The sequence below is a fragment of the Alexandromys fortis genome, unplaced genomic scaffold (genome assembly GCF_014885135.2).
Source record: "Alexandromys fortis isolate MF-2015 unplaced genomic scaffold, M_Fortis_MF-2015_v1.1 scaffold_211, whole genome shotgun sequence".
Classification (NCBI taxonomy): domain Eukaryota; kingdom Metazoa; phylum Chordata; class Mammalia; order Rodentia; family Cricetidae; genus Alexandromys; species Alexandromys fortis.
The window spans coordinates 1,283,654-1,298,280 of NW_026068103.1; the positions used below are offsets into that span (position 1 = coordinate 1,283,654).

At 42.1% G+C, this 14,627-nt stretch overlaps 1 protein-coding gene across 2 annotated transcripts in view; it reads left to right on the top strand.

The window, feature by feature from the left end:
• The first annotated feature begins 6,363 nt into the window (after positions 1-6,363).
• The window catches only part of Hace1 (HECT domain and ankyrin repeat containing E3 ubiquitin protein ligase 1), a 96,074-nt gene continuing 87,810 nt past the window's right edge, over positions 6,364-14,627 (top strand). For both annotated transcript variants that reach the window (XM_050123949.1, XM_050123950.1), the window contains exon 1: positions 6,364-6,677. In XM_050123949.1, coding sequence (XP_049979906.1) covers positions 6,602-6,677 — 76 coding nt within the window. In that variant the 5' untranslated portion in view covers positions 6,364-6,601. The remainder of the gene's footprint in view (positions 6,678-14,627) is intronic.

The following is a 14,627-nucleotide window of genomic DNA, read 5'->3' on the forward strand; positions in this document are numbered from 1 at the left end:
TACAGCTATCTATTTGGTCTGAGACAATGCTCAAGAAGTGGATTTTGCCTGTATAACAGGACAAGTATAAGCATAAACTGATTTTTAAGTGCAAGGCCTAACCTAACTTATACATAATCTCAGCAGATCTCTAGATTTACTTGATTAAATAAAAGATTCCTATGCTCTTCTTTTTCCACTAACTCCAATATCCACCTGTTACAGATAGACACATACTGTGCCTCTTATTTGCTAGTATATGAAAGTAATAATAAGAAAATACCTGCGTTTCCAACTATATGCTTCTGTATTTATAAATTTTGCCTCCCCCTTGTTACATTATCTGCATGTGAGGTGTCCTTTGAGGACAAGGTCCCACTATTGCTTCCTCATTGACAAGTGACGATTGTCCTCTTCTCTTCCATTGGGAGATTTTTTCCTTTATACTTTTTATATCAATGCATTATTACACTGCTTAAAAAGCCAGTAAAGCTTGCCAGGAAATTTGCAAGGATTGCAGTTCTTCTGCCAGTTCAGCAGTAGGATGATCCTGCCTCTCTCTAGTCCTATGGTCCTCTGCTCTGGGACCTGAAAACTTCACTTTTCTTACTACCTTTATCTTGAAGAAAATGAGAAAAAAAATTTTTTTCATTAATGATTGTAGGAATCCAGCTTGAATAAACTGTAGTCATCTTTGTTTTAATGGTTGTTTGGATTACAAGGTGACCCTGGCCTTCTTTTAAAGCCCCCAGGATAAACAACATGGGTAAGCCAGCTGGTGACTAGTCCTGACCACTCACACAGACTGCTTTCCTTTCTCTTCATTTTAAAAAACAATTGCTCTGGTTTTTTCATTTTCTTTTTTTGGCAGTGCTGGAAATGGAACTTAGGGCCTGGTACCTGCTTGGCAAGTCCTCTGCCACTGAGCCACATCACCAACCTCTCCATCTCTTCTTTCCCCCTCTAGTTCCCCATGCCCACCCCCATTTTATACACAGCTTCTCTCTAATCCCAGGTTGACCTGGAACTCTTGATTAATCCTGACTGAGCTTCAAAGTACTGGGATTTCACACCTCTGCAAACATTCTGTACTCTCTCAGGCTTTTATCATTTTTAAAAATTTATATATATTTTGATTCTATGTACATTGGTGTCTTGCCTACATGTATGTCTGTGAGAGAGAGTCAGATTCCTTGGATTGGAGTTACAGACAGTTGTGAGCTGCAATGTGGTGCTGAGAATTGAGCCCAGGTCCTATGGAAAAGCAGACCATTAGCTGCTTAACCACTGAACAGTCTCTCCAGCCCGCTCAAGCTCTTTCTTAACTGATGTCTTTATGTGCTAATAGTTTTTAGGAAGCTCGGGTATATTCTGGTTGGCCCACTTCTGTTTTAGTAGTTCAACCATCTTATCTTATGGTCCTGGGATTCTCCTCTGTTGTTACCACCCTAGGTATTCTGACACCAATAGTCCCCTCCCCCCCAAAAAAGTGGGTTTGTTTGCTTGTTCATTTGTTTGCTTTTGAGATAGGGTTTCTCTGTGAAACAGTCCTTACTGTTCTGGAACTCACTCTGTACACAAGGCTGGCCTCGAACTCACAGAGATTCAACAGCCTTTGCCTCCCAAGTGCTGGGGTTAAAGGTGTGTGCCACCACTGCCCGGGAATAAACAACATTTAATGCAATGTTGAATTTGTCCATTTCTATCTTTAATCTCTTGATATCGTCTACCTTTGGTTGCTTGTTTTTATACAATGGGTCTTTCTGAAATAGTGACTATATTAATTAGTTTTCTATTTATGCAATAAAACACAACTAAGGCAATTATAGAAGGATCTTACAGAAGGAATAATTATCTGTCTATCTATCTATCTATCTATCTATCTATCTTGTTTTGAGACAGGGTCTCACTATGTAGCTTAGGCTGTCCTGAAATTTGCTATGTAGACCAGGCTGATCTTGTCCTCACAGAGATCCACCTGTCTCTGTTTCTGACTACTGAAATTAAAGGCATGAGCCCCCATATCTGGTCTGGAAGAGTTTATTTGGCCTTACAGTTCCAGAGGGTCAAAGTCCATGATGGTAGAGAGTCTAAGGTGGTGGGAAAGGGAAGCTAAAGGCTTGCATCTTGAACTGAAAGCAGGGAAGCAGAAAGAACAAACTGAGAATGAATATGGCTTTGAAACCTGAAAGCCCATGCTTGGTCACCTATTTCCTCCAAGACCACACCAAACTTCCTCCTAAGCGTCCTCAGACAGCGCTGCCAACTAGGACCAAGTATCAAATGATCTAAGTCTGTGGGGGAAATTCTCACTCAAACCACCACAGTGATTAAGTGATTTAATGTAAACCTGCACCAATATGAGTGTGTAAAAACAGTACTCAGATGACAGCACATTTACCTCCTGAATATAGAATAGTTTCCCTGGGCTCCAGACCAAGGCTCTTAGAATACATGCTTACAATCCACAAGATACAGAGGAGCTAGCACATATTCACTGGTGAGTCCAGCAGTGAATAGTGGAGGAAAGGAAGAACCAAAGGTTTGTATCACTAAACTGGAAGTCTTCAGGCTTAGCGTTATGAGAAAGTAATGGCAAATGTAAAGTTACTCTGGCTGCATGTAACTCCAGCCTATGTCCGTGATTGTAAAGCCACAAGCAAGTGGCTTTTTTTTTCTTAATTTGTACCCCAAGCATTAAACACCAGATGTAGCAAAATAATAAAAACTCAGATATATTTATTGGGGTTCATGCTGAAGAACAAAAAAGCAAAGCAGCCAATCACTAGAGAGATCTTTTACCTCTACCAAATCTTCAGAACGAAAGAGCAAGATCCTGCCTCCATGAATCCTCAGACTCCACACTCCAGTGAGTTCCTGTCTCTTCCCCTTTATATATTCCTCTCTCTGCCCAGCCATATCGCTCCTGTATCCACCTCCCTAGTCTTGGGACTAAAGGTGTATGACTCCCAAACACTTGGATTAAAGGTGTGGGCCACCACCACCTGGATTTGTTTCTGGATTGTTCTTGTGTAGCCCAGGGTAATCTTGACACAGCGATCTATCAGCTTTTGTCTCCTGAGTCTTGGGAGTAAAGGTGTATGCCTCTTTCCCAGCCTCTAGTGGCTTAACTTTGGTCTCTGACCTTCAGACCATTAATATTTGTATTAAAATGCAAATAAAATATAACTACATTTATACAAAAGTCAGTTGTCCATTGCTCTGTGGACTTATGTCTGGATCTTCAGTTTGACTCCATTGGTCAATACTTCTGTTTTTGTGTCAACACCATGATGTTTTTATTACTATAGCTCTGCAATACAACTCGAAATGGGAGCTGGTCATACTGCTATCAGTTCTTTTATGATTAAGGATTGCTTTAGGACTCTTGTGCTTTTGTGTTAATATGTGAAGTTAAATATTATTTTTTCAGTTTCTATGTGATTTTGTTGGAATTTTGAAGGGGGATTATATTGACTAGGTAGATTGATTTTGGCTGGATGGCCATTTTCACTACATTGATCTTACTGAACCATGAGCTTGGGAGGTCTTTTGATCTTATGATATCTTCTTTAATTTCTTTCTTCATTGTCTTAAATTTCTTATTTAATTATGGATTTAAAATTCAGTGTGCCAGACACATGTATGTAGTATGTAATAACTTCATTAGGCAGTATTTACTGCTTTGAACTGTGCAGATTATGGAGCCTTCCTATCAGTTTTGGAATTTCAACTGGATAAAGACATGCCTATTGCAATACTGTTCATATGCTCCAAACAGAGCTATTTGGGAGACTGTGCTATATTGTAGAATTTAGAACTACCAATCTACAATTCTGTAAGATTCTTCCTGTATGACTCAGTGCTATAATAAACAGCGACCAATTTGGAGCACACTGCTTACAGTGAACTTGGCTTGGGTCTATCCCTACTCACACACTCTAGGTCTGGGCCTAATGCTCAGAGGACTTTGGAAGTGATCTACGAGAAACCCAGGGAACTATTGTTAGCTTGTTGTTGATAATTGCTGAGGGACTAACTTTCATGTAACAGTGAAATCCTTTCCACTTACCCCTTTTCTTTGAGACAGCTTTCACTGTGGTGCCCAGACTGGCCTGAGCCTCTTTGTTCATACGGGGGCCATGCTCTCACACCTGGAACCAAAAAATGCTTTCCTTTTATCAATCTATCTGTTCATTTATAAATCACTTTTATGCTATGTATTTATCTTGCATGTATGCATGTATGTACACTGCCTGTGTGTCTGGTCCCCATGGTGTGCTGGGTCTCCTGGAATTAGAATTATAGATGATTGTGAGCCACCATGTGGATGCTGGGAACTGAATCCCGGTCTTCTGCAAGGGCTCTTACCTATTGAGCCTTCTCTCCTTTCCTTCTGGTGTGTGTGTGTGTGTGTGTGTGTGTGTGTGTGTGTGTGTGTGATGAGGAGGACTGAGGCCAGCGTGCTAGGCTAATGATCTACTGCATACAGGTCTGTCACCCCACCACAGGAAGCTGATATTTTAGGTGATGTAAGAAGGACAAACAGAGCCAGAGCATTTCACTTAGGCTGAGGCTCAAAAGTTTGAGCACCACCCTGGTTGGCCTATTGTCTTTGTCCTTCTTTTGAAACTTTGGGTTTTCCAAACTTCTTGACAGACAGGTTTTCTCTCACCTGAACCAACATGTTAAGTGGAGATGGTGAAGGTTTGCCTCCAGCGCGCAGCACACATGAGTGACATTAGTTGTAGGTTGAAACTGATTTAGAAGTGCCTTTGGAAGGGACACCCAAGCCAGTCACCTTCTTCCTCTTTACATCCTACATTTGAGCTCAGCAGAAGTCAGAGAAGTAATTTTTCTTTCTATATGAGGTGGGCAGGCAAGATTTGCGCTTACACAGATGAGCTCTTTGCAGGGACGGCTGGCCTCTTTGAGAGAAAGGTGACAAATCGGTTCCATTGTGTCACGCTTGCTTCAGCCCCCAAGTCCCAAGTAACAGAGAGGAGAAAGGCTTCCCCCTCGAGTTTCCGTCTTCTGCCATTTTAGCCGTTCTTATGTTCTGCACAGACTGGGCTGACTCAAGCTTCAGATGCTCAAAATTTTGCCACTTTGAATTTTTTTGTTTATTAATTTTATTGTATGTGTGAGTGCTCTGCCTGCTTCTAAGTGGACAATATGCACGCAGCACCTTCAGAGGCCAGAAGAGATCATGTGATTCCCTGGAACTAGACTAAGCACGGTAGGCACTGGAAAAGCAACCTGCTCTTAATTGCTGAGCCATCTCTTTAGCCCCGTTCTGATTAAGAAATCTGTGTGGGGGCGTGGGCATTTCCTGGTACTGGATTAGAATGAGTTTTTGAGGTGCCAGGAGTAGATGCTGGGAACCATACCTTGGAAGAGCAGTACGTGCTATTAACCACTGACCTGTCTTTCTGCTCTCCCAGCCTCTTTTTTTTTAATGCCCTTGCCTGCGTGTACGTCTCTGCACCTTTCGCATGTAGTGTCTGAGGAGGAGGCCAGAACAGAGCATCAGATCCCCTGGAACTGGGTATACTGGATGACTGTGTGGGGCCATATGGGAAGCAAATTTGACTCTCTGGAAGAGTAGCCTCTGCCTTTCACTGCAGAGCCATCTTTCCATTTTAAAGCCATCTTAATTTTTTTTTTTTTTAATTGAAGTTTTGTGTCTGCCAGGCCTGGCGTTGAGCACCTGGGATCCTAGCGCCTGGCAGGTGGAGGCAGGAATGTTGCCATTTCAGCTATATCTCAAGATCAAGGCTAACCTGGGTTACGTGTGGTGGGCTCAAAAAAACATACCGCCTCCATTTCAGGCTAACCTCACACTTGCGATCCATCTGCTTCTGCTTCCCGAGTGCTGGAATTGCCTGTATGTGTTACCATGCCCTGCTTGAACATTTCTATGACTTGGTATACTCATGAAGTCAAAGTCTTCGTAGTTCTCATTGGGACCTGTCATAGAAACTGAGACTGCATTTTACCAAATAAACATTTTTTTTTCCTTTTTGCCATTCACATCTTCTGCAGAGTTTGAAGTTGTCGTCATGTCCTGTGCTAAGAACAAGGCATAGGATAGCGCCATGTCTCTGTTCTTAGAAATGTACTCAGCAAGCGAAACAAATAAGGTACTTCTCTAATCTGCTTTATTGGGGTGTGTTAGAACTGAGGGAGAAAGCTCTTGTACAACTTTGCAGGGAAGAACGACAGCGGCTTGAGAAAGCCCAGAAAGTCTTTCTATGTTCTGCAGTTGCCTGTATCTTCCAGATCGCAGGTCAGCGACCTTAGAGGCGGGGCTCCACCGGGGTGTGTGGCGAGCCAGCCCGGAACTACAGTTCCCAGAAGGCCTCGCGAGCCCAGGAGGGAAGCGGGGCCGCGGAAGGAAAGCCGCGAGCGAGCGGAGGCGGCGGCCGCTGCCCACCCCCGACGCGGTCTGGCTGGCTGCCGTCGGTGCGGCGGACTGACTCGGCGTAGCACCCTAGCGTTCCCGAGCGCCGGCCGCCGCGAGCTCGCGCCTTCGCCCACGGGCCCGGCCAGGGTCGGGATGTAGGGCGCGGGGCGCGGAGGCCGCGAGCGCGGCGGGGGCTTCGCGGAGGCCGCGCCGAGGATGGAGAGAGCGATGGAGCAGCTCAACCGACTGACGCGCTCGCTGCGGCGCGCGCGCACCGTGGAGCTGCCGGAGGGTGAGGCGCCCCGAGGACGCGCTCTGCACTTTGCGGGGCGGGCAGCGGTGGGCGACCGCGGGCGCGCGGCAGCGTGGGCGGGGCGCGGCGTCTCGCTGGAGTTGGGTCCTACTCCACCCGCGCCGGGAAGGGGTGCGGTGGCGCGCCTGCGGCGGGCGCGGCTGGGGACGCGCCCGCGTTTTCTTAAGCTGCAGATGAGATAGGCTGGCTAGTAATTTTTTTTTTTTTAAATACGGGGCGTCGCTCTTGTTTTGGCAATAGACAAAGGCTGTCAGGTATTTCCGAAGCACTGTTGGTGTAGTAGGCATTCCTTCGGTAGACACCCCTGCCTTCATCTTTTAGTCATGGAGACGTACGTGTTGAGTGGGCTGGGTGAGAACTGGGGTGAATTCACACAGAGGAATAAAAGATCTGTTCCGGACTTTAGCTTTGGAAAACTCCCAATAAAAGAGTTGGGGTTGGGTGGAGGCGTGGGGGAATTTTATTTTCTTTTCTGCCTTATGAAGTCAGACTGTTTTAGGGGTAGTGGGAGATGTTCGTAGCCCAGGCTGACTGCAAACTTGGGAGCCTGCTGCCTCAGCCTTTCCAAGTATTGGGAATTCCAGGCATTCGCCTACCGTTCCCTGCTTAGTTTGTTTTATTCCATTTCCCCTAAAACTTTGTTTCACTTAGCTATGGAGAGTGAAAGAAATGTGGAGTTGGCGTATTTGAGGATAATTTTCTTGAAAAGTTTTATTCTTTGTGATTCTGAGTAGATAAAGTTCCTGGCAGCCCTTTCTCAAAAGTAATTTTGTATTTGTTACTTTGCTCGAATGAAGCATTGATTTAGACTAGTCCTAATTTTAGGAAGTAAACTTCAGCTTCCACTTTTTCTTCTACGTCCACCTGTGAATCTTTTCACTGAGAGTTATCTTCCCTTATTTTCTGATGTCATCCTGTTGGTGACAGCTAAAGAAGGCTTGTGTGTGCTGTTTATTGACATTGCTATTTGTATCGCTAACTTGCATCCAGTATTTTGCGTAAATATGGTACAGAAGGCTCTGATAATATTTTCTGGTTTTAAAAGTCAGTATATTTTCATTGGAGCTGGAGAGATGGCTCAGCCATTAAGAGCACTGCCTGCTCTTCCAAAGGTCCTGAGTTCTATTCCCAGCACCTGCGTGGTGGCTCACAACCTTCTGTAATTAGATCTGGTGCCCTCTTGAGGAAGAGACCTGATCAGTCGTCCTTGTCCTCATCAACTTAGACCATGAAACCCAATATGGACAAGTTCAACATAACCGTCATATACGGGCTGCCCATGCATGCTTCAGCATTGCCAGGGTATAAATTTCATTCATTTTATATTTTCATTGTAGAAAAGTTTGATAACAAAAATAAAGAAAAATCTGCCATTCCACTCTCAGTAGTAAATAATGTTAGCTTTTTCTTTACATATTGCATACAGTATTTTGTTTTGCATTTAGAAAACGTCACAGATGTGTGCCCATAAATATGTTTATTGAATTTGGAAGAATTTGGTAGATGCATGAAATAAAACTTGCATTTTTTTTGCTGATTATATGAGGAGCAGCTTTGTATTTAAGACTTAGTCTTCTGCTTCCATAGCGTTTATTCCAGAAGATGAGCAGGACTTAATATATAATCAACATTTTAAAGACTTTAATTATCCATTTCTTAACCTATTCTTTGAGAACTTCTAGTCAGGAGTCTGAGTGCTTGGAAACTTGAATATCACAATTAAAAATAAAGTGTTTCCCCTTGTTGTAAGAATGGCCTATTGCTTACATCTTCTCTTTGATTACAAATCTTTGTTTGATGACAATGAAATTGTTCACTTTGTTCCTTTATATTTGTCTTTCAGTCTTGAACGAGTCTTTGAATTCTTAGTTTGGCCCTTCAGGTAGATCATATCTAGGGCATTCTACTTTTTTAATTGAGAAAATATTTATAATAACAATTATTATTATTTACATCCCAACTGCAGTAGTTGCATCCCAACTAGTCTCTCCCCACAATCCCACTTCCCATCCACTCCTCCTAGATTTCTATTCAGGAAAGGGCAGGCCTCCCATGGATATCAACCAAACATGGCATATTAAGTTTGAGTACGACTAGGCACCTCCCCTCCTATTAAGGCTGGCCTGGGCAATCCAGTATGAGGAAAAGGGTCCCAGAGACAGCACCTGTTCCCACTGTTAGGGTCCCACAAGATGAACAAGCTACACAACTGAACATATACGTAGAGGGCCTAGGTCAGTCCCATACAGGCTCCCTGGTTGTTGGCTCAGTCTCTGTGAACCCCTATGTTCCCAGGTTAATTGAGTCTGTGGGTTTTCTTTTGATGTCCTTTACCCTTCTGGCCCCTAGAATACTTCCTCCTCCTTTCCCTGAGTTTTGCCTAATGTTTGGCTGTGGGTCTCTGCACCTGATTCCATCAGTTGCTTGATAAAACCTTTTATGATAAGTGGGCGAGGCACCAGTGTATGAGTATAGGAGAATATCATTAGGCATCATTACATTGACTTTTTTTCCCTCTAGTATTATTGGTTCTATCCTAGGTCTCTGGGTCATCCAGCCTCTGGGACCTGGCCCTTCTGGCAGTGACAAGCATGGGTTCCCTCTTGTGGCGTGGGTCTCCAGCTGGACCAGTTATTGGTTGGCCACGCCCATAATTTCTGCATCACCTTTACCCCAGCACAACTTGTAGGCAAGATAAATTGTAGGTTGAAGGTTCTGTGGCTGGGTGGGTGTCCGAATCCCTCCGCTGGTAGTCTTGCCTGGTCACAGGAGATGGCCAGTTCAGGCTTCATGTCTCTCATTGCTAGGATATCCTTCATTAGCAGCGGTTACCTTCAAAAATTCCTGTAGTTTCCATTACTCTAGGTTTCTAGCTTGTCCCCGATATGCCCCACCAATTCCAGTTGTCTCTCCTAGTACTCGCTCCCTCTGTTCCCTCTCTGCCTGATCCCTCATGTTCTTGTTCCCCTCCCAAACCCCCTCCACCTCCAATATCTCTTCTGTCTCCCTTTCCCAGGGAGATCCATGTGTCCTCCTTGTACCCTCCATGGGTCTGTGGATTGTAGCATGATTGTTCTTTACTTTACAGCTAATATCCATTTACAAGTGTGTATATGCCATGTTTGTCCTTCTGGGTCTGGGTTACCTCGTCCAGAATAATTTTTCCCTGTTCCATCCATTCACCGGCAGATTTCATGGTGCCATTGTTACTAGCAGCTGAGTAATACTCCATTGTGTAAATGTGCCACATTGTTCAGTTGAGGTACATTTGGGTTGTTTGAAGCTTCTGGTTATTATGAATAAAGCTGCTATGAGCGTAGAGCAAGTATTCTTGAGCATCCTTTGGGTACATGCCCAGGAGTGGTATAGCTGGCTCTTGAGGTAGATCGATTCCCAATTTTCTGAGAAACCACATACTCATTTTCAAAGTGGTTGTACAAGTTTGCACTCCCATGAGCAATGGAGGAGTGTTCTTCTTGCTCCACATCCTCCCAAGCATGAACTGTCACTTGTGTTTTTGATTTTAGCCATTCTGACAGGTGGAGTCTCAGAATTGTTTTGATTTGCATTTCTGTGATGACTAAGGATGTTGAACATTTCTTCAAACGCTCCTCTGCCATTTGAGATTCCTCTGTTGAGAATTCTCTGTTTCGATCTGTATGCCATTTTAAAGTTTTTTTTTTTTTTGATGTTTAGTTTCTTGAGTGCTTTATATATTTCGGATATTAGCCTTCCGTTAGATGTGGGGTTGGTGAAAATCTTTTTCCATTCTGTAGACTGCTGTTTTGTTCTGTTGATGGTATCCTTTGCCTTACAGAACTTTCATTTTCATGAAGTTCAGTTTATTGATTGTTGATCTGAGTGCCTGTGCTATTGGTATTCTGTCTAGGAAGTTGTCTCCTGTGCCAATGAGTTCAAGGCTATTCCCCACTTTCTCTTCTATCAGTTTTAGTGTATCTGGATTTATGTTGAGGTCTTCTATCCATGTGAACTTGAGTTTTATGTAGGATGATAGTTAATGGATATATTTATGTAGGATATATTTATATAGGATGATAGTTAATGGATATATTTATGTAGGATGATAGTTAATGGATATATTTATGTAGGATATATTTATGTAGGATGGTAGTTAATGGATATATTTATGTAGGATGATAGTTAATGGATATATTTATGTAGGATGATAGTTAATGGATATATTTATGTAGGATGATAGTTAATGGATATATTTATGTAGGATGATAGTTAATGGATATATTTATGCTCTTCTGCATGCTGACATCCAGTTAGATCAGCACCATTTGTTGAAGATGCTTTATTTTTTCCCATATTTTACTTCTGGTTTCTTTGTCAAGAATCAGGTGTCCATAGGTATGTGGACTTATGTCTGTGTCTTCGATTTGATTCCATTGACCAACCAGTCTTTTTATGCCAATGTTATGCAGTTTTTATTACTATAGCACTGTAGTACAGCTTGAACTCAGGGACGGTGATACCTCCAGAGTTCTTTTATTGTACAGGATTGTTTTAGCTATCCTTGATTTTTTGTTTTTCCATATGAAGTTGAGTATTGTTCTTTCTTAATTTATAAAGAACTGTGTTGGAATTTTGATGGGAATCGCGTTGAATCTGTAGATTGCTTTTGGTAGGATGGCCATTTTGCTGTTAGTCCTAGTGATCCATGAGCATGGGAGGTCTTTCCGTATTCTTATATCTTCTGCAATTTCTTTCTTCAAAGCCTTGAAGCTTTTATCATGCAGATCTTTCATTTGCTTGGTTAGCATTAACCCAAGATATTTTATATTATTTGTGGCTGTTATTTTTTAAAAATAACTTTTACTCTTGTCTCATACATTACATCGTGACTGTAGTTTTACCTCCCTCCATTCTTCTCAGACCTTCTCCCACCTCCCCTCCCAGATTTTTTTTCATCTGTTTCCCTTCAAAAAACAAAACAAAACAACAACAACAACAAAAAAAAGCAGGCCTCCCAGGGCTATCCACTGAACATGACCTAATGAGATACAGTAAGACTGCACAAACCCTAACATTAAAGGTGGGCGACCCAGTAGCAGGAGAAGAGTCAGAGACAGCCTCACTCGCACTGCTGGGAGTCCCACAAGAGCACCAAGCTGTACAATACTAAGGTATATACAGGGTCCACATTTGTGGCCTCAGTCTCTGTGAGCCCCTGTGAGCCCTGATTTCTGTGGACCCAGGGCATTCTAAATATACAAATTGTGGTTGCGTTTTAAGGCCAATCAGGGATGGGTGAGATGAATCAGTGGTGTGCTTTGGAACACACATGTATGTGCACACACATACACACAAACACAGATAATAAAAAGCTGAACAGAAGCGCTAAGATCTTTTTTAATTTAAGAAATAATCAGATTATTTTCACGTTAGAATTTAGCAGTCCATAAGTGTCTAATTATAATTAGAACAAGTTGTAAAAGTCGGATTTTTTCTCACCAGCTTTCACCCTAAAATTAACTTTGTTGAACAGCACTAATAAATAGAAACTTGATTTACTGACTTGGATACTGAGAGGTACCTGACATTACTACTAAGTGATGGAGAGCACATTGTTGTCATCCCATGCAGGACTAACAAAGTTTTGTGAGGGGAAAAGAAGGAAGGCAAAGAATTATGTCAACAATGTGGCTGCACAGTGAACTTTGGAAGGCTCGGGTATATTGCGCTCTGTGTGGAGAGCACTAGATTACACAGCTTTACAGTGAAGGTAGTTTGTTCACTAGGATAGACTTTGAATGCATTTTAGCTATATATTTGAACCATGGTCAGGAGAACTGCTAGCTTTAAAACGACACTGCTTTTCTTTTTATGATCATTGCTGGAGCACTCAAATGAAGTCCCGTTGTGACTTCTGACCAAAGCAAGAGCTGTGAAAGGATCTCAGTCCTCAGCTTATTAGTGAGCATTGGAAGGTTTGCATTAATTATATTAAGATTTTATTTATATTAAACTCAACAGAGATCTACCTGCTTCTGCCTCCTCAGTGCTGAATGGGATTAAATGAGTGAGCTATCACGCCTGGCTATGATCTATATCTTTTTAAGGTTGGATATGACTTAAGATATAAGATCGGCACCTAAATTTTAATATAAATAAAAATTTATGAATATCATTAATGCAAACCTTTTGATGCACTTAAGTTGTGTGTTTTATTTTGTTTTCTTGAGATAGAGTCAGTGTGTAAGCCTTGACCAGCCTGGTACTCAAAGGTCAGCTTCAAACTCAAGGCAATCCTCTTGACTCAGCCTCCCAAATGCTGAGATTACAGGTATGTGCCACCATGCCAGGCTTGTATTTTCATGATTAAAACATTGAGATTTACAAATCCAGGTATTGCCTGTTTCTGACTGTCACGAAGTTACTTGATTGGAATTGTTGTGGTTTAGAAGCACAGACTGTATACTGTAGAAAGAATGCCATGATGTCAGTGGAGACTTATTTTCAGCTTCTGATGACAATTGGCAGGAAATTAGTGAGACTAGTTGACTGAGACTCAATCTACATTTTAAAGAAATGAATAAAATAACTCGAATATAGTGCACATATTAAGAATGGAATTGTATTGTAGACCTTCTGGGTGTTGTGTAGCCAGAACACTGACTCTTATAGAATACGTACTTTTGGGGCTCTGGAATTAGTCATTTAATGCCAACATTGCATGGCTGGATTTTAGGGGTAAACAGGGATTGTAATGTCTGCTTTATAAGACAGCATGATAAAAAAGGTCTCCTGTATGTGGGGTTCAAAGTGCTGCCTTTGGTGGAGGCGGGAGGCCACCTGTGGCTATATAGAGTTCAAGGCCAGTCTGTTGGGACCCAGTCTCACCCATACCCCCCAAAGACAGAATATGTTTTTGCTATTAAAGTATTATTTTTACAGTGGGAGAATTATATCTGCATATTGAACTTGTGAATGTTGATGAATAATTAGTTTTCATGTATACACTCACAAATAGTAAAATAATGGAATAGTAGTATATTTCTATATTCCCTATATATGATTCAGTCCTATATTTCTAAATGCATAATTTTAAAATGCAGTCAAAATGCTGTTATTAGCATCAATAGAGTTAAGCAGTCTTTCTATTATTTTTAATTGTTCTCAGATAGCCCGTGCATGCTCATTCTTTCTGTCTTTCACGGATATGTGCTAGTGCTCACAGGGTCTTTCTCGCGCTGTATAAGCAGTCTACCACCGCCATCACTCAGCTCAAGTTGGTTTGTTGAAGCTAGTATTCATAGCACATCATGTTTGGTTCATCTCTCAAGATCCAGTGTCTCAGGGTGGGTGCTGTTGTGCATTCCTTTTGTCCCAGCACTTGGGAGGCAGAGGCTGACGGATCTCTGTGAGTTTTGGGCTAGCCTGCTGTACATAGAGAGTTGCAGGACAGGCAGGGCTATGTAGAGAAACCCTGTCTCAACAGACAAAAAGACTTAATGTCTCTAGAAACTTCTAGAAAAAGTTTAAAATCTGTGGTTACAACCATGCTTGAAAATGACTAATGTTGAGTGTTTATTTTTAATCACAATAAGAAAAAAATGTATCATAAACAAAAATCATTTTTGGCTGTATTAGGCTTACAGAAAATCCAGTTTTTCTATCAACATCTTGGGCTACTATAGTAAGTTGTCAAATCTAAGAAATTACTATTTTCCTAATACTAGTATGAACTCTACCCTAGAATGTTAGCTTGCCCTCCATTGTTCTCTGATTTAGCATGTACTCCAGGATACTGCACCACATTTATTTGGATTCTTTAGTCTTCCCCAGCTCGGTCATTCTTTATGGCTTCTTTTCATAGTTTTAAGGAGGACTGGTCATGCATTTGTGGCAGCACTTGCATTTGTTAGATGTCTTCTTGGGATCAGATTGAGGTTGCCCATTTTG